A 20,897-nucleotide genomic window follows, 5' to 3' on the forward strand; every position below is an offset into this window, starting at 1 on the left:
AGCTGGGTGCATGGTGCTTGAATGCCAAGTTCAGGCAGCTGAGGCGTGAGTGGCTGGGAGAGGGGTAGGTACAGAAAAGAGACAGGAAGCTGGGCATCCGAAGGGTCTAATAGAAAGTGACGTGCTTTGGCATTGAAATGCCATTGTGTATCTTTAGACATCCAGGCTTTTCCAAAGAAAAACAGGGATGCACAAATAGGTGAAGCTGACAAGTGAACGTGTACAGATGCTGAGAAATGTCCACGTTGAAAAATGACAATTTTGAATTTTCATAGTCTAATAGAATTCCAATCTTCCTTGGGGAAACCGTTATCCTTATATCTGGAGTCATCTTGTTGTGTAGAAATTCATACTTATGTCTAAAGATTAAACGTTGATATAACAAAGCTTCAGAAATTCTGTAGATGGGCTGTTTACAGAACATTTTCAATTTTCAAATACTCCTATAATTATATCATTTTCTTTTATTAAATGACTATCAAAGTAACAGGCCATTTCTCAAACTATATATCTCTTTTCTAAAACGTGTCCTAAGAAACTTATATTTCAAAACTCTGTTTTTGAGCAGCCACTTAACCGCAGAAACTTAACATACAGTATCATAAACTCATATTGCATCAAAATTTGTATAGAAATACGTTTAAAAATGTGGATTTCAAGGTTGAGATGTGTAAATCCCTTGTAATAAAGACATTTGAAACAGGAAACCTCATGATCTTTCATGTAATAAGTTGGGGCTTTTGGTATAATCTGTGCACAAGTACTCTGAGCCATCCCTTCCCTAAACTTTCAAACTAAGGGGGGCATCTGGGGGCCTGTCACCACTCAGTATTGTATAGCACCAGCACCCTCTCATGAAGGGAGGGAACTTCTTTGTGCTTTGAAAATGGCTGAAACCAAAGGCGGCCACAGGAATTTCCTAGCTCTGCCCCCTATGGATGTTTGAAGTTCTCTGTGCCAGCATGCTGGTCCACATGGCTGGGGTGAACGCTTAGAATATGATCCAGATGTGTCGGAACAAACCAGCCTCTTTCCATCCCAGTTCACCTTGTTTTTTTCTTAACTGAGCAGTCAACAGAAACTGAATGAGCCCTTCCCTCTACTTTCCCTCTCACCACCAATAGAGTCTAAGACTATGAACCAAAAAATACGAGTCCTCCACTGTTAAGAGACACACACAAATACCACCACCCACTGCCTTCCCCGGACATCTTTCCAAGGTGGGACTACAAACTTCTGCTCTAGCACTGGGCTTTTCGCCCTTCCTTTTTCACTCTGTCTTGTGTTCCCACCATTCTGTCTTTTAACCTCACGTCTCCCACTCCACACAGACTCCTCCTCATCCTGTATGCGCCTTCAGTTGTTCCCTGCCCCTTGTTCTTAACCGACTAGGAGAGGAGACTGATTTTTTTAATCTTACTTCAGGCAGAATATCCAAAAACAGTATGTGGCTCAGTGAACGGGATTTCTTTCATTCCTCAAGCTGGGTCTGAGGTTTAGCAGAGCTGATTTTAGTCTTAATATCTTACAGGAGGAAAGTTGCTCTTCTCACCTTTGCTTAGGCATGACAACATTTAACTAACCACGATGGAGGCTCCTGGGCACAAAACATTGGATGAAACATTAATAGGATTCAGCAAGTCGAGGATCAGAGGCCCCATAGTACCCACGGTACTGGGAAACTGGTGTGGTAAAAATTTTTGCAGTTTTTGAGATGGAGAGTGGTTGCACCCATGGCCTTCTAAGTCTGAAATGTCTACTGGCCTGGGCCTCATGGATTTTCCCAGCTTTATGGAACTACTCCAGTAGAGGATAGAATGCTTAGCGACAGAAGCAAACCGGAATTAACCATAACCATTAAGCCTCTGCCCACATCTACTAAAAAAGATGGAATTGGGGCTTCAAATCAAACTATTCATTTAGTAACAATGAAGTTGAACATGAATGCAGAACCAATCACTTAGTGGTGAAGAATGCTGTCTTTGGAGCCAGACTGCCTGGGTTTGAATCCAAGCTCTGAATCCATGCTGGTTGGATTATTGAACTGCTGTGGGGCATAGCTTTCTTATCTTTAAAATGGGATAATACAATTGTGGGAAGTGAACAAGATAGTATGTGTAAGAGTGTAGAACAGTGCTTAGCGTAGAATAAGTACTCCATGAATTTTAGCTATTTTATTGGAAGTACCCAGAGCTGCTTTCTCTTTCCATCTGGACTTTAGGGAAGGGGGCTGGAAATGAGTCCTGAAATATCTTAGCATATTTTAGAAAACATAACGTGGGCCTTAGTTACTACTAGTGGAAACCTCTCGCTCTGTTCTTTTCAAAGCACCTTTTAATCTTGGGTATCCAGATTTCACCTTACCTTGATGATGCAAATGTGTGCCTCATGCACCAGGAGAGGCGGTTTGCTCCCAGGTCTTCCTGTTTAGGGACATCTTCAAAGGCCACACCCACCGTGTAATCCAAACACTCGTCCACCTCCACCTCCCAGTAATGGCGCCCTCGGACTGGAATTAGGTTTCCCATGACAGCAACACACCTGGTTTTAGAAAGTAGAAGCATCTGTGATTTGGGGTGACCCAAGCCTGGCTGTGCAGGTGAGTGACACCAACTGCTGGGGTCAGTCAGTAGGTGGTCTAGAAGCGTGGAGGCAGGTGTTTGAACACCCACTTGTAAAGCAGCACGGCTCTAACTATCAAAGCTCACTTGACTGACGCTGAAGATTAGAAGAGGATTATTATACTGCTGGTTATAGGTGAGGAGGAGACAAGCCAATAGAAAAGGTTCTGTTTGCTTTTTACAGTGATTGGGCTTTTATAGTAACAAAAAGGTTTGGTTCACTTGTTCATGAAGAAAGATTCTTGGATTGAGGACTTCCCTGGTGGTCCAGAGGTTAAGACTCTGTGCTTCCACTGCAGGGGGTGTGGGTTCGGTACCTGATTGGAGAACTAAGATTCCACATGCCACAAGGCGTGGCAAAAAAAAAAAAAGAAAGGGACTGAAACCTAACAGAACACAGCACGGTCGATGGACCCATATGCTTGAGGTTCACGAGCTGGCCAGCACTTGCTTCTGGTCTCCTTGTTCCCCATCTGCCTCTCCCCCTCCCTCCCCAGTTCACACTTCTTTTTTTTTTTTTTTTTTTTGCGGTATGCGGGCCTCTCACTGTTGTGGCCTCTCCCATTGCGGAGCACAGGCTCCGGACGCGCAGGCTCAGTGGCCATGGCTCACGGGCCTAGCCGCTCCGTGGCATGTGGGATCTTCCCAGACCGGGACACGAACCCGTGTCTCCTGCATTAGCAGGCGGATTCCTAACCACTGCGCCAGTAGGGAGGCCCAAGGACTATCTTTGTTTGTCTCTTTACCCCCAGCACACAGCACATTGTTTCATGGGTCAACAGATGTACTGGTAACAGGATATTAAAATGGGACTCTAACTCAGCTTGGCTGGAACCGCAAAAGCCAAGACGGGAACAGTAGGTGGTAAGTACTCCCATATTACAATATGAGATGCTGGACCACCTACACAGGACTTTCAAAAGACATGGCCAAAAACTGGTTTTGCAACTTTTAGTGCAACACCAAAGGGTTGAAGCTGAAGATGCTTGAGGCTGTGTGTACCCAGAGAGCTGTCTTATAATCCACACAAAGAGTGAAGTAGCAGTTGCCTGGTCAAAGGTGTGTGTTTTCAGAGGACCACATATGAAGGAGACCCACCATAGAAATGCTGTAGATTAGAGGCTGCCCAACTCATGAATTATTGAAAAAAAGCCAATAAGATCTTTAAGATTTGATCAGTTGCATTCTGTTTTTTTAACGCAGGTAAGGACTTTATTGCTTCTTAATCCTCTCTGTGCCCCCCAACCCTGGGTTGAGTGGGCAGAGGCAGGAAAGGGTAAAGTTGTGTTCCACTGTACTGTGTGCTGTTCTGCTGTCACACGCTAACACTTACATATAGTAGGTATGTAACACACATGCAGTAAGAAGGCCAGCAGGGAGCGAGTGTCAGAGGAAGTGTCGGCTGCAGGACAGTCCAGGACCCAGGCAGGGAGGCTGGATGCAGTTTTCCATCGATGGCCCCTCTGGCCCCCCTAAGAGAGTCCTTTCCTTCCTTTTAAGATCCTCCTGACTCTAAGACCAACCCACCAAGAATTCTTTTAATCCTGATTACCAGGAAGCTAAGAGCTGTGTTTAATGTTTAATCTTGGAAACAGAAATTAGCCCTTGAAGTTAAGCTGTGTTCTTTTTTTTTTCATCTATCGCTGTGATTTTTCTATTTCAGTAGGGCATATTTGCCCCGTTTTTTTTTTTTTAGATTTTTTTTTTGATGTGGACCATTTTTAAAGTCTATATTGAATTTGTTACAATATTTTTTCTGTTTTCTTTATTTCTTTTGGTTTTGTTTTGGTCACGAGGCATGTGGGATCTTAGCTCCCCAATCAGGGATCAAACACGCACCCCCTGCATTGTAAAATGAAGTCTTAACCACTGGACCGCCAGGGAAGTCCCTTGCCCCCTATTTTAAGTCTTCTTTAAGCATTTGGAAAGAAATGAGTTACAAATACATCATTTTGATCTTGAGTTCTAAGCTCTGGAGATAGCGCAGATCCAGACAGACAAGGCGCATCTTTGATGGACGGCCCTCTCTCAGGTCGTGCACTAGCACGACCACCATTCCCTCCACCAGCTTTGGGCTGGTTTTTCACCAGGGCTTTTGTTAGATAGTATCACAGTGTGGGAGAGAGAGCTCTGGGCCAAGCACTGGGGGACCTGGGTCCTTGCTGCTCTCTCACGGCCTGACGGTGTGACCCTCCAGCCCTGGGAGCCCAGGACTCCACCTCAGAGGCCACAACACGTCTCCTCTGCTGGCACCAGCCAGACCCCCTACTCCCCTCTCCCCAGCCTCCGCTCCCCACCATCCCCTCCCCCTCACTCATTTCTTGGAGTGAGCCTGAAGCCCCCTTCAAGGCTGCATGTGTCATAATCCAACTTTACCCGAATAACAGCACGTATTAGGCTGGTTCACAGACTGTTCAGGTGGGTGAGGGGCTGATACAGTACCTGGTAAAGCGGGTGTCGCTGGGGGGCGGCTCCCTGGCGGGGGCTTTCCTCTCACTTCGTACCACTGTAAGCCCATCTTCAGAAACGGTCAGCCAGGGATGGCAGGTGTGCTCGTTCAGGCGAAAGTAGCTGCCTGCGAGGGGAGGAAGCACACAGACACACCCCCCCCCCCCCAACAGCCAGTCACTCCTCTGCTTTCTCCACTTTGCGCTCCGTGCGGGCCGAGGCTTCACCACGCATGGCCGGCTCAGCTTCCTGCACGATACACGTGAGCCTGGACTTGGCGTGGTAGTGACCCGCATGCTAATAATGGTGGCGGTTAACATGTGTTGGGGGTTACTGTGAGTCTAGTACTGAGCTAAGCGGTAACTCTTATCTCATTCACTCCTTATGAGTACCCAGGGGTTAGTATTTCCATCTTGTAGAGAAGAAAACTGAGGTGCAGGGTGGTTGAGAAGTCAGCTGGCAGATGACAGAACTCAAATTCGAACCCCAAGCCCCTCTGATTCCAGTGGCTGCGCCCTTAAATAGGAGGCTGTAAATACTTGCTGGTGAACAGGAATTTCTAACCTACTTGCCAAGAGGAATAGCAATTGAGGAAATTCTTAACGATCAATTTGACAAAGGTTAGCAGAATTCCACATTCAACTTTCAATTAGGGCAGCTGGGGAGAAGGAAGGAGATTGTAACCCTCTCCAAGTCATGGTTAAAACAAAGCACATCAAAAAAAAAAGGTACCGAATGGGTTTAATAAGAAATCTAGAATTAGATTTTAAAAATCCTTTGTTTAGGGACATAGTAACTCATTCTCCATCATTGTCTCTTAGTCAAGCTCCTCAGTTCCCATTCTGTCATGTTCATTGCTTCAAATTCTACTTCAGGCCTCGCCATCAAGCTGTTCACTTTTTTTTTTTCTTTTTTGGCTGCGTTGGGTCTTGGTTGCTGTGCACGGGCTTTCTCTAGTTGCAACGAGCGGGGGCTACTCTTCATTGTGGCGCGCGGGCTTCTCATTGCGGTGGCTTGTCTTGTTACAGAGCACAGGGTCTAGGCGCGTGGGCTTCAGTAGTTGTGGCTCACGGGCTCTAGAACGCATGCTCAGTAGTTGTGGTGCACGGGCTTAGTTGCTCTGCGGCATGTGGGATCTTCCCAGATCAGGGATCGAACCTGTGTCCCCTGCATTGGCGGGCAGATTCTTAACCACTGCACCACCAGGGAAGCCCCAAGCTGTCCACATTTATTTCCACAATACGATGCTCCTGGAAATTTCATTTGCTATCTGAGCGGACGGACCAGGGGGAGGCAGATTCCCACCTTGCAGCTGACAGGCATGGCCCCTACTGCCTGCTCTCTAGGCCCAAACAAGGATCGTTTTTTGAACGGATAGATATGTCTTTTGCTGATTCATGTTTATTCAAGTTTTTTGTAAAAACACTCTTAACAAATTATTTGAACAAAGGAATTCAGAGACAATAATAACCAAGGGCTGACTGTACCTTTTGCTCTGTTCTCTTTTATCGAAACAGCCAGAATTTGACATTTCAAAACACCAAGTCAGCACAAGAAATTAGAAATGCCAATCAACCAAAGGAAAGTTCCATCACAATATAAAAGAAAAACCTGAGTCCCAATCCCAGCCCTAACCCCTACCGCCTTCGGCAGCCACGAACTTGTTTTTCGCATTTCTGTGGAAGGAACATAAGTGGGGACTAATCGCATACCTTTCCTCCTGGTATTGGAAATGAGGACAAAATGACCCTACATCCCTCAGTGAAAGATCCCAGCCAAAGGAACGATGTCCCCTGAGCCCTGGGCCCAGGCTCCCTCCTTCTGCTTCTTACCTGCCTGTCACCCAGTCTGCAGCTGGCCTGAGCTGGGCTTGCTCTGTGAGGTGTGGGAAGAGCCACCTGGCTTTAGCGCACCTTAGCAAAGCTTAGAACCCAGAGCCGTGGCAGTGCTGGGATAGCAGGAGATGCATGGAATGTTTCTAGTGATATCTCTGCTGACTCAGGACTTGAACATGAGATGTGACAATTCCATGACGTGCTGATGGCAAGTGCAGGCAGGGGGTGGGAGCTGGACGTGGATGTGGGCACCCACTAAGGCATCCAGAGCTACGTTGGGCCTGTGGGTAAGGAGATGTTTGGGCCGATAGCAGGGAGATAATCCATGGCTCATGGCTCTTCCTGGGAATTTCATAAAGACCATGTCCCAGGGGTGGTGTTCAGCCTGTGTGAAATGTGCTTTCTGGGCCACCCAGGTCCAGTGTGACAAGCCTCTAGTCCACCTGAAGGTCATGGAGGAAAACCCTGAGTTCTAATGCTTGCTCAGCCACCCCATTGCTGTATGCCTTGGGCCTTCGGTCTCCCCTCCTGTAAAATGGGACCCCAGGGCTTTGATCACCCCTGAGCCCCTTCCCAGCCTGATTTGCCATGTGTTCATATCAGTGAACATTTATCGATTTAACAATGAAGTCATAGCAACCCTGGGTCTGCTACAAGGGGGTCACTTTGGGCCCAGAGAGTATGCGGCGGGGGTCACAGACCTGTGGTGTGGACTGTAGCAGGCTCGCTCCTTGCGCTGGGGCCCCCCACGTTGAGGGCTCGCACGTAGATGGTGTAGCTCTGCCGGGGCTGTAGCTGCACCAGGCACTCGCAGGTGGGAATGCCCACAACAGACCTGGGCAAGGAGGCAGCTGAAGTCACCCTGGGGCCGGGGCAGCCAGGCCCAAGCACCAGGCCTCCCTTTCAAAGCAGGTATTTTTAACTCCCCCCGCCACCACCCCTGTTCTCTGACCTCCAGCAGCGGTGCAGGCAGGAGTGTTGACCCCCTCAGTGCTCCCTCCCACTCAGGTCCACTTTCCTCATTTCTTTGTATTCCTTCTGTCTGTGGCTCTCTCCCCTCCAAGCTCCCCACCCCATGTCCCAGGCACCTTGTCTAACGCTGCATGGCAGGGGCATGCATGCAGTTGAATCCAGTGTGTCTCAGTCTGTCTGGTAGGGCCACAACCTCTCTGAGGGCAGGGGTCAAGTACCACTTACATAAGCACAGCGCTGGGCCCCTAGCAGGGGCCGAGTCTGCATTTATGAACAAATGATCTGGCTAGAGCTGAAAGGCCCACAGAAGCCCACTGCTACTAACCTCTTTGAGGGCAGCTACCTACTGGGAATAATCCAATTTATGTAAGTGGTACAATACAGGATTACAAGCCCATGGTTGCCACTGTCTGTACTCCTGCCGCTGCCAACCCCATTTCAGTTCAGTAGGAAAGAGAAGCCTTCAGGGTGATGCCCATTTACAGATACAACACCCACACCTGGCAAGGCCGGGATGTCCAGGTCGCTCTGAGGCTACAGCTCTGGGCAGAGGGGCACTTTTACATATTCATTCCATAAGTATTTTTTATTTTATTTATTTATTTGGTTACTCTGGGTCTTAGTTGTGGCAGGCGGGCTCCTTAGTTGCAGCTCGCTGGCTCCTTAGTTGCGGCTCAAGGGCTCCTTAGTTGTGGCATGCAAACTCTGAATTGCAGCATGCAAGTGGGATCTAGTTCCCTGACCAGGGGTCGAACCCTGGCCCCTGCATTGGGAGTGCAGAGTCTTAACCACTGCGCCACCAGGGAAGTCCCTTCATTCAATAAGTATTAACTAAACACCTTAGGTTTCAGAGACTGTATAGGGAGGCCCTAGGGAAAATTAATGTAGTCCCTGCCCTCATAGAACTTACAGTCTAGAAGAGAGGCATTTCTCAAGCCATCACTGGAAGAAACATAAGATGGTAACCATGACAAGTTGACAGTGTACTATAGAAGGTATAGTAGGGGAGAGGTGACTTTTGAGCTGAACTCTGAAGAATGACGAGGAGGTAATTGGATAAAAAGAGAGTAGAAGAGTCCTACATAGAAGAAGCATGTGCAAAGGTCCTGTGGCAGGAAGAAGCATGGAAAGTAGGAGGAACTAAAATATGACCAATGTGGTTGGGGCCAGAGAGGGAGGGAGAGCTGGTGTGGTTAACCTGGAGAGACAGGAAGGTGCCAGAGCCTGTGAAGGAATTTTGTCTTTTCTCCAGAGCAACAGGATGCCATGATTAGGTTTATACTTGGAGAGCCAATACCATCCCAGATCACCTAGGTCACTGACCAGCCTTCTGATGACCCCAATCATAATGGACTGGTCCCAGGTATCAGGTGCCCTTAAAGTATCAGCACAAGTTGCAAAGGAAATCCAAACCATTCAGGTGGCCAGACCACTGGACTCACTGCCCTGCTTCTGAGGATCCCCAGAAGTAGATCAGCAGCCAAGGTCAGCAGCCCTGATGTTCTTGTGGACATATGGATTCTACCTGGGGCAAATGGGTGGGTGGGATAGATGGCCACAGCCCAAACCCTGAATTTAGCATGGAAGAATCTGTTGACACCAAACCCCTCTCTTCCATTTCTCCAGAGCTGGGTAGGTACACAACAGGGCAGCCCCTGGGACTTGGTGGCTGGTACCGGGCTGTCTGGTTCATTCCCCTTTCACAAGCTTCTGCACTGCCTGGTTGTAACCCAGAGGTACATCCATGTTTCCTCCACTGTACACAGCTGTAGATTCGTAGGATCTGCAGGCCATTGTGGTCACTGAGTACAGCCTTCTTTTATCTGTGAACCCTTCCAGATCTCTGCCAACCAAAGGGGAATGTGAGCCTCCAGACAGCCTTCTACCATGGACATGATGTTCTTTGTACATTGAAATCTAATCTCTTTTACTTCTGCCTCTCACAGTCCTCTCTACTTCTTAAATTCCAGCCAGGTGGGTCTCCTGGTTCCTCCAGTACAGGAAGCTCACGCCTGCCCAGGGGCCAGGTGCTGCCTCCATCCACTGTCTCAGGCCTCAACCCTTCCCACGCATCAGGTCTCAGTTCAGACGTCTACTCTTCCAAAGTAAGCCCCCACCTCCACCGCATTCCCTATTTCATTGAGTTTCTTTTCCCTTCATAGCACTGTGTATTTTAAGCATTTGTTTTCTTGGTTTTGGTTTATTTCCCCCCACTCGACTGTTAGCTCTGGAAGGGTGGGGAATTTGTCTGTCTGGTTCACCAATGCCCAGGCGCCACCTATGCGCTTAATACTTGTTGAATGAATGATGGTAAACCTTGGTTGTGCTAAGAAAGCAAACCTGAGGTTTACCATTTATTCACTCATCCATCATTCACCTTCAATGGTAGCATTCCAGCTATTTCTCACAAAATTAAGGTTCCTGTGTGTCACAAATTCTGACCTTCTCTCCAGACTCCACACATGTCTCTGTGTCAAGGCCTCTCGTGCCCAGCCAACGCCCCTCATGACTCACTCAGTTACGCCCGAGGCTCCCAGCACTTCTGCCTGGGTCAGCTCCACCGTGTATGAGTCCACAGGATTCAGGTTCCCCGACTCCCAGCAGATCAGCGCAGCCTCTTCACAGCTCCTTATCTCTTTGCTTTTCATAATGGGGGGACAAGGCGCTAAATGCAGGGGAAAGGGAGAGATGAACAAACCTGTTCACATCCAGCCCTGTGGTCCAGAGCATGGGCAGACATTGCAAGCACTCTCTTCCTACGAGAGATTCAGTGCAATAGAAAGCTATAGAATGAACATTTGTGTCCCCATCCAAATTCATATGTTGAAACCTATTCCCCAATGTGATGGTATCTGGAGTCTTTGAGAAGTGATTAGGTCATGAGGGTCAAAGGGGTTTATTATACAAGAAAACCCAATGAGTTCCCTTGCCCCTTTCTGCCATGTGAGGACACAGCAAAAAAGACAGTTGACTCTGAACCAGGAAGGGTCCTCACCAGACACTGAATCTGCTGGCACCTTGATCTTGGACTTCCCAGCCTCCAGACCCATGAGAAATAAATTTCTGTTGTTTATGAGCCACCCAATCTGTAGGATTCTGTTATAACAGCCCAAATGGACTGAGACACCAGGGAATCCCTTTCAGATGTTCCTGGAATGGAGGATGGTTGCAAGGTTCAAATGGTACTGTGTCCAAGAGCAGTACTTTTTGATATTTTGAGACCAACTGTGAGAAAATGTCCCTGCCATATCAGGCATATAGATTTGGTGTATTAAATGAAAGAAAAAAATGCAAAGGTATTCCTGCCCTTCCAAGTGAAATCAAGAGCCCTGCCACGTCAAGGAAGCCGTGACTCTTGTGTCCCCTTCAGTGAAGGTCCTGCTACAGAAACAAATGGCCTCCTTACCTGTCATGTACACTGCACACTCACTGGCGGGGCTGAGGCCAGCCCTGTTCTGAGCTGTGACCAAAAATTCATACTGGGTATTTGGCACAAGGTTTGTCACTGAGCAATATGTTTCTTTGACCGTCATCGTAAACTCTGGGGAAAAAATAAAGATAAGTATTCAACCTTAAAATAGGCCAACTGGCTGCAAGTTCATTGCCCTGTAATCTATTTCCCCTGTAATGGATACAGAACTGGCCATCAATTCCTCCCATCTGTGTATGCATGCCCCTCGGCAGCGTGACTCGGCTGATCCTTCCATTGAGAGGTCTGGTCTTTCCCACTAAGCCTTGAAGTTGGGCTTAACCATGTGACTTGCTTTGGCCAATGGGACTATAGCAAACATGGTACAAACAGAGATTTGGGAGGTGCTGGTGCACAGGGGCCTTGTCTTCTTCCTGCCAGGAATGCTTCCACTTCCATGGGAACAACCTTCAGCCAGCCTCCTGGAGGATGAGATCACATGGACAGAGGCCTCAGCCGTTGCAGCTGAGGCCCTAGACATATAAGCAAGGCCATCCTAGCCCATCCAGCCCTACCAAGCTGACCCAGACCAGAAGAACTGTCCAGCCAATTCAGAGAATTATAATAAATCATAAATGCCATTTTATTTTATTTTTAAATTTTATTTATTTATTTTGGCTGCGCCAGGTCTTAGCTGCAGCACACAGGATCTTCACTGTGGCACACGGGCTTCTTAGTTGTGGCATGCAAACTCTTGGATAAATGTCATTTTAAAAATTGAAGTACCTTTGATTTACAATGTTAGTTTCAGGTGTACAACATAATGATTCAATACTTTTATAGATCATACTCCAGTTAAAGTTATTATAAAATGTTGGATATATTCCCTGTGCTGTACAATATAGCCTTGTAGCTTATTTATTTTATACATAGTAGTTTGTACCTCTGAATTTTCTACCCCTGTTCTGCCCCTCCCAACAAATGAATGAATGTAAATATTCGTCATTTTTAGCCAATGTGTTGTGTACATGTGTGTGTTTGGGGGTGTTGTTACACAGCAAAAGCTAACTGATACATGTCCAAACATCCCCAGACTCTTGAAAGGCAGTAATAAGTCATTAATCCACTCTCTGATATCAGTTCCTTTATAACAAAGTGATCCATTAAAGATCTTTATTGATCCCCAGGACAAAGCCCCAACACAATGGCCTCTTCTGCAGAGGGTACTAACAGGGTTGATTTGTGGCAAAAAGTGACTGATCAATCAGATCTGACTTTTTGGTCCACAATCTCCCTTTTCAAATCTCCCCTTCCCCCGCCCCGCCCCCCCCCTCCCCACCGCAACTCCCTCTTTAGTCCTTATTCTGACCACCCTCACTCTCCCTCATCATTGCTTAAACTTACTTTTCTCAAGGATTCCCCTTCCTTCCAAATCCCTGGGCAGATAAACCATCCTCCCCTTCGGCACATAGAACCCTCCACCTGCACGACCCGGTACAAGGAGAAGAGCTCTGGGCAGGGAGCCTGCGGACTTGATTCTCATCCTGGTTCTGCTGTAACTCACGGTGTCCCCACAGACAGCTCATTTCTCTAGGTCCCAGATTCCTCATCCATAAAATGGAGATCTCTAAATCCCTTTCCAGCAATCTCACTCTGACCCCATGCACACAGAACAGGCCCTCCCAGGCTGGCCCTAATCCCTGATTCCTTCAGATGCTCAACTGGGGCTCCTCTGCTCTCTCTCTCTCTTTTTTTTTTTTTTTTTTTGGCTGCACCATGCGGCTTGTGGGATCTTAGTTCCCTGACCAGGGATCGAACCCATGCCCCCCTGTGTTGGGAGCATGGAGTCTTAACCACTGGACCGCCAGGGAAGTCCCCTCCTCTGCTCTCTTGACTCTCCCTTCTCAATAGGAGACTGGCTTATCTATTATGAGGGGTAGGCAGGTATCTCAGCCCTAACCCCAGGCCTGCCAGCTCCATTTCCCTGGGAAGAGAATGGGCCAAGAGCTGCCCACAGTGGAGGCTGGGGGCCATTCCCAGCAGCTTGCTCCATCTGGGAATGTGGATCAGATCAGGAGCAGCCCTCCCAGGCTGCAGAACCCCCCTCAGCCCCCATGGGGGTCTGCAGACTAACCCTCCAGATTCTCCCAACACAGGGTTGCTCTGAGGAGAGCCAGCCCGCGCTCGCATGCCAGGACCTGCTAGAACCCAGCCAATCCAGCTGGGCCTCTTCAAGGAGGGGTGTCCCCACCCCTCTTGCACACAGTGCAGCCAGAGACTTATCCCAAGGACAACTCTGACCCGACGGCGGTAGATACAGTCCATATACCTTAGCCTGCCTTGTGATCCTCCCCAGTCAGGCCCCAACTTGCCTTCCTATTCCTTTCTGCCATGCTCACCTGCCTGCACCCCATCCTCTGTGTAGTTCCCAGATCGTGACAGCTCCAAGGAGCCAGGTGTGCAGGTTCATCCCATCTCTACCTTCCCAACCTCCAGGAAGGCAGGGCCTTGGCCTCTGAAAGGCCTTAACTGTTCTGGAGCGTGGTTCTGTTCCTGACAGAGCCTCACCTGCTCGGTCCTTCCCAGGTGAGCTGTCCTGCACTGGCCAGTAGGATAGCTGATAGCTCTCCACGGTGTCATCGGAGTATAAGCTCCAGCACACTCGGACTGAGGAACCTGTGGCTGAGTTGGGGGCCTGTGGGTTTATCACTGGAGCAGAAGGAGCTAGAAAAGGAAAACAGAGAAAAACAAAACAAAGGAGGAGCCTTAAGTAGAGGTATGAATTGGGAATGGCCCCTTTTACAGGACAACCAATCCCTCAATGCATCCTTGGGCTTTGGAGATGGAAGAGGCAGCCAGAGTGGACAGGGATGGGAAGGCCAAACCCCCCAACCGTGAGCCAGAAGCAACCGGTATGTCCGTTCCTGCTTTGACCAATCCACACAAGCTAGAGGAGGTGGGGTTGGTGACAGCAATTCAGGCTGGGGTATGGTTTGTAAGTCCTGACCTATCCAAATGTCTCGGCATCCAACAGTTGAGGATTAAGTAAACAGATTAAGATATATAGCCATCAGAGTGATGTTGTAGAAGAATTTATCAGTGCGAGAAAATATTCGTCACAATTGTCTTGCTAAAAAAAGAAAGCAGATTGCAAAACAATTCCATTTTTATTTTTTAAAAATCTGTATAAAGGAAAAACAAAAATGATATACAAAACATTGTTCAGAATGTTGCTGGGTGTTGGTGAGAAAGGAAAGGTGAGCAATCAGTAAAAGCTAAATTGTAGTATCATTCTTAAAAATAAGTTATCACAATAAGATTTTTAAGAGCTACCTGGCACCATGTGACATGCTGTTCATACATTACCTTATTTATTTCCTACCATGTCCCCATGAGTCATGATTATGTCCATTTTACAGACAAGGAAACCAAGGCTCAGAGAGGTTAGGTAAGTTGTCCAGGGTCACACAGCTAGGAAGTAGCAGGGCTGGGATTCTCACCAGCTCCATAGGATTCCAAAGCCCATCTCTTAACCCTATGCTAAAAACAGCCACCTGGGAGGAACATAAATACAACAGTCGAGGAAATAAAATTTGGGATACTTGCTTGGAGTAAATTTGGCTTTCTGGGGCCAGATGTTGGCACCCTGGAGAGTGAGGGTGGGTATTTACCCCAGGAAGGTCAGCCTCTGTTTTCACCCTTACAAGTCATAAAGACAAAACCATGAAGCTTATGCAGCCGGTGGGGGGAAAATGCCTGTTTCTAAATCTTTATGATTTTTTTTTAGCCATCAAAGTTTCTAACTCAAAGCTCAGGGAAACTGGTGTGAAGTATGCACACAAGTGAGATATGCACCTGGGATGGTGTTAATGGAGCCCATAAGCTCCTCCACATCAGAGAAGTCCAAGGTCTGGTCTTCAAATTCAGGCTGCGCCGAGATTTCCACATCTGTTTTTGTTTTCAGGAATTTTCCAAGTCTGTGAGTATAAAAAGACACACTAACGAGAATGGAGGGGCATTCTCCTCGGGGGTCACTAGTGATAAGCAACGAGGGCCTCTTGGATGAACTTTTATTTCCTTATTTTAACATGCTGCGGGCTGCCTGCTGGCATCTGCTTCAGTGACTGACCTACGAGGTCACCCACGGGGATGGGCAGGTTGGTTTACGCCTTTGAGGAGAGGAGAAGGGGTGGGGTCATGTCAGAGGGTAGGGGGCGGGAGGATGTCCACCTCCGAGCCCCAGATCCACACCATCTGGAAGATCCTCCGATGCTGACCTGGGAGTTCCCACCCCACATCACCCCAGGCCCCAAAGACATACAGCCCCTCTGGGGCTCCCTCTCCACGTGGTCAAGTGCCCTCAAGGCGATGACCATGGACCGGGGCTCTGGGTCTCCTGCGCATGCTCCTGGCCGTCACAGGGTTTGTAAGTAGCAGAGGCACAATTTGTAACCATGTGTGTCTTTTGCTAGAACTCATGCTCTTAACCCTTATATTATTAAGCTTCAGTGTTCGTGTTGCTTTACAGACATTGTCTGATTTTATTCCCATAAAGCTATCCCTGTTTGTAGGTAAGGAAGGTGGGTCCTAGACTGGTTGGACTTGCCCAAGGTCATGGGGGTAGCAGGATCTAAACTCCAGTCTGACTCTATAACGTGCATGCTTTCCGCAGCACACGGTCTGGGCCCTGGCCCAGCTGGGAGATGCTGGGGATGATCTCTGTTCCTCCTGCTGAAAGGAGGGGCTCAGAGAGGAAATCTGACCCTGGGCTTGCAGGCTAGGCCTCATCATATGCTCCCTTCCAGCTCTGAGATTCTAAGATTTGGTACTAGAGGGTCCTTGTGATCCCATACTGTCCTTCCAAAGCCAGTGCTATTTACTCGTAGGGGCAGACACAAAAGCTGAAACTGGGAGCATATAACCAAGTGGAACTGATATCCAGTTGGATATCTAGAGGTAAAAGGAACAGAAAAAGAAAATACATGTCAGAACAAAAGTATTACCTGTCAGCCATAGCCACAGCATCCTAAAAAGGAGGAGAAAGAGAAAAAATATTGAATTGAATTTGGAAATAAATTTCTTTTTCAAACTATATAATAATATAAACATATGTTAAAACTTGGAAATGAGTAAAAGAGAAAAATCAGCCATGTCCCAAGCCCTAAGAAAAATGACTCTTATGACACCTGTATAGTTTCTTCCCGTTAACATTATGTGAGCACTTTCCAGGTTACAGATGGTCTTCTGGATCATCAATTTGAAAGACTGTGTAACAGTTCATTGAATAGAAACTCCATCGTTCACTCTACTGTTGGACATTTTGGTTGTTTCCAATTTCTCACCATCATAAATAACAGAGAAGATGTCTTCATATATATCACTTTCTCCACATTCTGGATTATGTCACTAAGCTACAGTGATATTGAGGAACCATTGGTTCAAAAGGTCTGAGTAGTACTGAGGGCTCTGATGGTGTCTGCCCACCTGCTGTCCAGCTTGGGTCACGGCTCCCTGGCTACCCGAAGCACGGCAGGAAGGAGGTGCTGTTGGGCTTGGAGGGACCCCTGTGGCATGGCCAATGTAAAGGCTGTATTTGGTAACTAGGAAGCTCTGGAGGCTGAGGGCCCCTCCCTCACATACTGGACCCCACTGCTGCCCCATATTCCTATGGGACCTTGTAAAGAAAGGAGACCCCAGCTCTGAGCTTGAAATTCCCACAGTCTGGCTACATGGGGACTTGGGGTCAAATTGAAGTGGATTTCAAGGGTATCAAGAGATGGATTTTTTTTTTTTTTTTTTTTTGCATGGCTGAGCTTATGAAGTGAGATGTATAATGGCTGCACTTGTAACTGGGAAACAGGAGGTGCCTTTTTAGCCTGGAGATCTTTCTCCCCAGACTTCCAGGAGGCTGTCTGAGATGGCCAGAAAAGTTTCAGAGCACTGTTTTTTGTTTGTTTTGTTTTTGTTTGTTTTAATTTTTGGCTGCTGCATGTGGGATCTTAGTTCCCCAACCAGGGATCGAACCCGTGCCCCCTGCATTGGGAGGCGGAGTCTTAACCACTGGACTGCCAGGGAAGTCCCCTCAGAGCACTGTTTTTGCCCCATTTCACGATGAGGGCACAGATCTCTGGGTAACCAGGACAAAGGACAGTGATGAGTCTCTGGTGTTAGCCAAGCAATGGTGGAGGGAAGGGTCAGTGGTGTATGAGCCTGCTCAGCCACTCATGGCGAAGCTGTGCAGAGAGACGAAGGATGTATCATCATGGTGATACATCCAGTGGAATCAAATGGATGCTGACCGTGAAAGTCGGTTCCAACATCTCCAGGCAGAGAGCGGACAATCTAACCTACTCTAATCATAATTGTCATTGCAGTTCATTATTTCACTTCATTACTGACCTTAATGAAATCAACTTTCTCTTCATGACACATCTCCTCTATTGTTTCCATCAGTTCTTTGCAGGTTTCAAGATTTTCTCCACAGCTGACCAGCTGTCCATACAAGGCTTCCAGCTTCTCTTTCTTTTTCTCCCCTAGAGCTTGTATTTTTTCTTCATATTTTTGAGCAAGTGTTTCCAAGATCTCATTGTAATGTGACTCAAAGTTTTTTTCTTGTCTTCCAAAATTCTCCTGCAAGATATAGTTGATCTCAGCCATCATTTCACTGCATGTATGTTGACTACAGAGTTATTTGGGGCATGAAAATGTATCTATCCAGAGATGTTTTAGTCCCTCCCTGTTGTCTTAACATCGCTTGCCAGGGTGCTGAGGTGGACAAAAGGGTAGCTAGGACCAGGAGTCTCCAGCTAGAACCCCAGCAATAATCTTAACAAGAATTACTGCTTTCTCTGCTGGCCGCATTTTGCAGTCCTCTTCCCCATACCCCACCCACTTCTGTTTTAGCCACCTCCCATCACCATGACAACCGGCCAGGAAGATTGCCAGTGATGAGTCAGCCTGCCACTGGAACTTTGGACCTTAACATGGAGATGTCTGCCTTGGGAGAATCCCACCTATCTTTCCCTCCTGAGCTCTCAACATCTCGTAACACTCACCTCCACTCCCTGATGCTTGGACTATACAAACGTCAGGATCACCCAGATTCTCATATCAACTAAGAAAAAGGTGCAGGGGAAGGGGAACAAGCCGGGTGGTGCTGCCTAATAGATGAGAAAAGGCAGGAAGGCAGAGAGAGGGTTGTGCCAGTACTTAATCCTGGAACGCAGTGGGTAAGAAACATTAATTAAAGCATATCAAATCCTGGTCCCCGTAAATTAGATTGGAAGCCCAGGAGAGCTCTGTGGGTTCTGATTTATACCATCCTTATTAGATAACAGAGACATTTCCAAAGAAGAGGCTCTTATCAATCATTCAGGGAGTATTTACTGAGCACCTACTGTGTATACATTCTAAGACTTGCTCAGAATGGTGGAAAAGAGGGAAAAGCAGTAGGTGACCCCCACCAGTGTTGAGTGTAAAAGGAAGAGCTTAGAGTCCTCACTGAGGGTGAAGCTGCTCTGATCTGAGAGTGAGCTGGCAGTACAGAGGGTAGGGAGTTCTGTCCTGGCTGTTGTATACGTGCCCTCCTACCACCCACCACCCTATGCTTAGATGTGGAAGGGCTTCTTGTCCCTTCTCTGTGCCTTCCATAGGGAATTAGTGGAATAGCTGCCCTCCCTTTTAAGACTGGGGGTGGGGAGGAAAGTCTAGCTTCACGGGAAGGGGGCCCCGGGCTTAGTTCATTCCTATGAGTTGCTCCTGTTGATACAATCTGAGGCTGCATTAATAGAAGGAGAGCATCCACATGAAGAGAGGGGACACAGGAAGTCCTCTGGTCCTTATGTCTGGGCTACCTCATCTGGATGGCTAGGTTGCATGCTGGTATCACAGCAGTGGACTTCACACCTACTAGGCACACCCAGGGGACCGTGACATGTTTGGTGACAGGCACAGAAACTTATTGATCTTGTGAGAAATAGGTAACAGCCAAGGAACACTTATCAATGACAGGATGGGTGTCTTGCAATGCCTTATCAGGCTGGCCCATGAAAGAGTCCTACCTTGTAGTAGGACCGGAGCTATAAAGACACCGAAGACCCAGCCCATGAGAGCTAATAGTTCAGTAGGGAATGCTGCCAGGTAATCATTTCCACAGCTGCATGCCCACTGTGCTACGGGAGGGCAGAAAGAGGATGAGGGAAGAGGAGCAGTACTGACACCATATGTTCCAAGAAAACAGATTCCCTAACTCATACCAGACACAGCTGATGGAAGCAATGTGTATCTGACTGGGTCATCAAGCGTGCTCTTACCTCCACCGTGATGAAAACCTCCTCCAAGTGACTTGCAAAATTTTCCATCTCAATAATCTGCTTTTCCAATTTGTACATGTTTTTGTGAATTTCATCCTATCAAACAAAGGATCCCAAGAAGACATTAATGCTGTTTTCTCTCTCTCTCTCTTTTGTAGAAGGCATTTTAGATTTATTCCCTGCCTACATACTTGAGATTCAAATGCAATATCCAGAGAAAGGAGGACTAGGGCGATCTATTTACCTTGGCACTTTCCAGTGCTTTACCGAGCGGGGTCACCTCATGCTCCTTGTGCTCAACAAGAACCTTCCCCGACGCTCTTATTGGAGTTTTGCAAGTGACACAGAAGACATCGGCAGCTTCTTCCTCGTCCTCCTCCTCTGGGATAACGTAGCACTCATACTCCTCACTGGCGTGGCCGTGGGTGTACCGATAGGCTTCCCGCAAGTCCCGGCACTGGCCTGCCGAGCCCCATGCCCCGAAGCCCAGGTCCTCAGCCTTCGCAGCCTCGCCACTAAGTCTCCAGTCTCTCTGCTCCCTCAGTGGCTCTCTCCCCATCATCATATAAGGAGGATACTCTGAAACCTCTATTCTGGGCGTGCTTTTGTCAATAAACTCATCCCCTAATTCGTGATCATCTTCAAGTCCATATAGATGGAGAAGTTCATCCACTTCCTCTCCAAGGTCTCTCTGAGCCTTCCCTTGCATGGGCTGTCTTGGCTCATTGGTCATTTCGGCTTGAACTACTTCTCTTCTCATCTGAGTGTCTTCTTCTGGGAAGATCTGCAGTCTGTCTTCAGAGTCATACAGATCCATGTGACGAAAGTGGAAGTCCTTGGAAGCAGCGGGCCTGCCCAGCCCTGGTGCTTCTCCCGCCTCCCCCTCCATCGTAGCTCTGGGCAGCACTTCGGCACAAGCAGGATTCTTCCTGGACAGTTCTTAGTGGATACACTGGATCCTAGAACACAAAACCCCATTTATAAGAAGGTCGTTGCTGTAGATGGTCATTAAAGTGGGCTCAACTTATTCACAATTTAAAACAAAAAATCATCTGAGCAGCTCAGTTGTAGTTTCACTTTAAACAATCTGTAAAGAAAGGTTTGCTTTCTACAGGAGGATGGGCTTCCTAAGCTTAAAAGAGACAGGAGAAATTATGAAAAAAAAACGAACACATAAATTGATTTGACTAACAAATGACCTGAAAAAACCTAAAAACCTAACAAATGACCTGAAAAAACCTAAAAATCTCAAAAGGCAAAATAATAGCAAGTGTTTCAGGCAATTATTATTAAACAAATT

General features: G+C 47.5%; 1 protein-coding gene across 2 annotated transcripts; it reads right to left on the reverse strand.

The window, feature by feature from the left end:
- Positions 1–106: 106 nt before the first annotated feature.
- FSD2 (fibronectin type III and SPRY domain containing 2) lies at positions 107–20,486 on the reverse strand (the record flags this gene model as incomplete). Of its 2 annotated transcripts, XM_082843156.1 has the most annotated exons (12): positions 107–359; positions 2,365–2,541; positions 5,064–5,192; positions 7,602–7,739; positions 10,391–10,541; positions 11,283–11,417; positions 13,854–14,009; positions 15,141–15,262; positions 16,289–16,311; positions 17,685–17,915; positions 19,598–19,693; positions 19,842–20,486. In XM_082843156.1, 12 exons carry the CDS (start codon positions 20,484–20,486, stop codon positions 107–109), a joined length of 2,256 nt encoding a protein of 751 aa, XP_082699282.1. The 2 variants fall into 2 exon arrangements, with proteins under 2 accessions (XP_082699282.1, XP_082699283.1); XM_082843157.1 differs by lacking the exon at positions 11,283–11,417.
- Between the last annotated feature and the right edge of the window lie 411 nt (positions 20,487–20,897).

Source organism: Leucopleurus acutus, assembly GCF_964270905.1.
Source record: "Leucopleurus acutus genome assembly, chromosome: 1".
NCBI lineage: Eukaryota > Metazoa > Chordata > Mammalia > Artiodactyla > Delphinidae > Leucopleurus > Leucopleurus acutus.